General features: G+C 28.7%; 1 protein-coding gene across 1 annotated transcript; it reads right to left on the bottom strand.

The window, feature by feature from the left end:
- Positions 1-9: 9 nt before the first annotated feature.
- On the bottom strand, positions 10-985 carry LOC108773786 (uncharacterized; the record flags this gene model as incomplete). The annotated part of the gene is made up of 3 exons (XM_018539721.1): positions 906-985; positions 595-820; positions 10-332 (listed from the first exon to the last, which is right to left on the bottom strand). Coding segments are annotated over exons 1-3 (582 nt in total), but the record flags the coding sequence as incomplete, so codon positions are not given.
- Between the last annotated feature and the right edge of the window lie 1,363 nt (positions 986-2,348).

Genomic DNA, 2,348 nt, shown 5'->3' on the forward strand with positions numbered 1-2,348 from the left:
AACCTTTACCTTTTCTTGTTTAACTATTTTCGGTTTTTTTCTCTCCATATTTAGAATCATAATATTTTCATCTTCGGGTGAAATAATTGCGTTTTCGTAAGTCGCTAAAATCTTATTCGAAGAATAATGTGATCCACAAAATTCATTCGGATCTGGTAACTGCAACAGGACGGAATCCATATTTGTACTGGATGAAGATGAGTCGTCAGATGTAAAATTTTTTACAACAGCTCTGTCATGCCGCGTTTGTTTCATTTTCTCTTCATTATCTGTATTAACGTCAGATATATTTTCGGCCATCTTTAACTTTTCTTGACCTCGTTCAAAAGTATCTGCATTTCATTATTGATAATTATAAATACAAAGCATAGATAATCAAGGCTCTTAGAGATCAGTGCGTTATGCCAAATGCTGCCATGGAGATCTACTTACAATTTATTTTTAGTTGCATATGCTCTTTCGTTGCTAAACGCAATGGGCATACTGCATTGATTTCTTTCAACCTTATTATAAGAATACAATTAATAAAAGTGTGAAATATATGCCAACAGGCTGCTGTCAAAAAAGAATTAAAATCTATAACTGTACATATACCTGCTGAAGCAATAATATGTAAAATATCATACATCGCCCATCCAGCTTGTACATTTTTCAAATCAGGTTCTTCTCTGGTCTGTATAGCCTTATTAAGTTTCTTTTTTGAATCATAATTCGGATAAAAGCAAACGTAAAAATCTTCTGATAGTGATAGCCGCAACCAATTATTCGGTACTAGTGCTATCCCATCATCGAATTCAATGATGTAGAAGTTGTGTGTAAGCTGCAAATAAAATGCATTAATGATAATTTAATTTATCAATAATAAATATTACGCGTGCAGTCATAATGTGTATTTTTAAATTTACCTTAAATGAATTAGAGTTGCTCATCTTCTCCATATTTAATTATTAATTATATAATTAATCTTCTTTATCGTATTGATGGTAATAAAACTGTTTCAGTTATGAAAAATCTAATATACAAAAATATTCCATACTATACGATGTAAAACAAAAGTACACAAAACAAAAAGCACATAACCTATTAAAATCTCTGCTTCACACAGTTTATTATATTATAAATTAAAATATTTTAATTCTAAAAAATAAAATGCAATCTCGTGTCCCACATAGCAGAAATATCCTGAAATATATCGTATATACATTCTAGATGTTATTGTGTCATCTTTACATTGTCCCTGTGATATAATTTCGACATTTCTGTTATATGAGGTACATATAATACAAATACGTGGCAAAACATTAAAGTAAATATTTAACGATTTATAATATTTAGTTTTGTGTTTACCTTTACCCTCCGAATAGTTTATTTTATAGATTATTCTTTTTCTTAATCACAATTTGATTCATACAGCAAAACTCGTTCGTTTTGGACAAGCTGCGCTACTATTGCTGACGCAAGTTTGCAACATTGCAGGTTCATACACGCTTGGTAATGTGGGATTCAAGTGTTATCAAAATATATTGACTGCGTTTAATGGAACAGTTGAGTTCATTGAGCGTTCGCTGCTGCTGATGTATTCTTTTAGATCTAAAATTCTGATGGGATGATCTAAAAGAACACACCAATAATAACGAGCGTTCACAAATCTGTTAAATCCGCTGAACGCGCCCATTGACGTGTTCTTATTTACTTATTATAACATAATATATACTGTAGAACGATTTGATTAAACAATTTTAAGAGATTTTACTATTTTTTTTATTTTTTAGACAATTTTATTGCAAATAAAATTAAAGATTAATCTTTGAATTATTATTGTTTACATTTGGAATTATAACATTATTATGATAATCATACAATATAATGTATATATTGTTGATTATATGCTTTGAAAGTTTTACTGTCTAGGAACGTGTCGAAGAGGAATGACATACAATTTTGAATCAAATTTAATTTTCCATATCTTTCCCTGTATTTCATTCAAAGGATAAGATATTACTTTATTATTTATTTCCTCGACTGCATAAATGTCCAAATTCTCTGATGAGAATGGTTGTAAATACAAATCACCTATTTTCTTGATTTTATAACCAATAATATAAATTGTATTATTATTGGTATATTTAACGATGTTCTTAACAGTCATTAAGTTTCCATCTTTTGTTATAATGCAATTATTTGCCTCACTTTTGCAATCAATTTCATAATTACCTAATAATATTAATTTTCTATATTGTGATTCAACAATATCTTGAAATTCATCGATCAATAAACCAGCATTATGTTTTGTTTTCAATTGAAATGTATTACTTGAATGTAATAATTTATTGCTCATGCTCTCATAC

This window comes from Cyphomyrmex costatus, unplaced genomic scaffold (genome assembly GCF_001594065.2).
Source record: "Cyphomyrmex costatus isolate MS0001 unplaced genomic scaffold, Ccosl1.0 scaffold2193, whole genome shotgun sequence".
Lineage (NCBI taxonomy): Eukaryota > Metazoa > Arthropoda > Insecta > Hymenoptera > Formicidae > Cyphomyrmex > Cyphomyrmex costatus.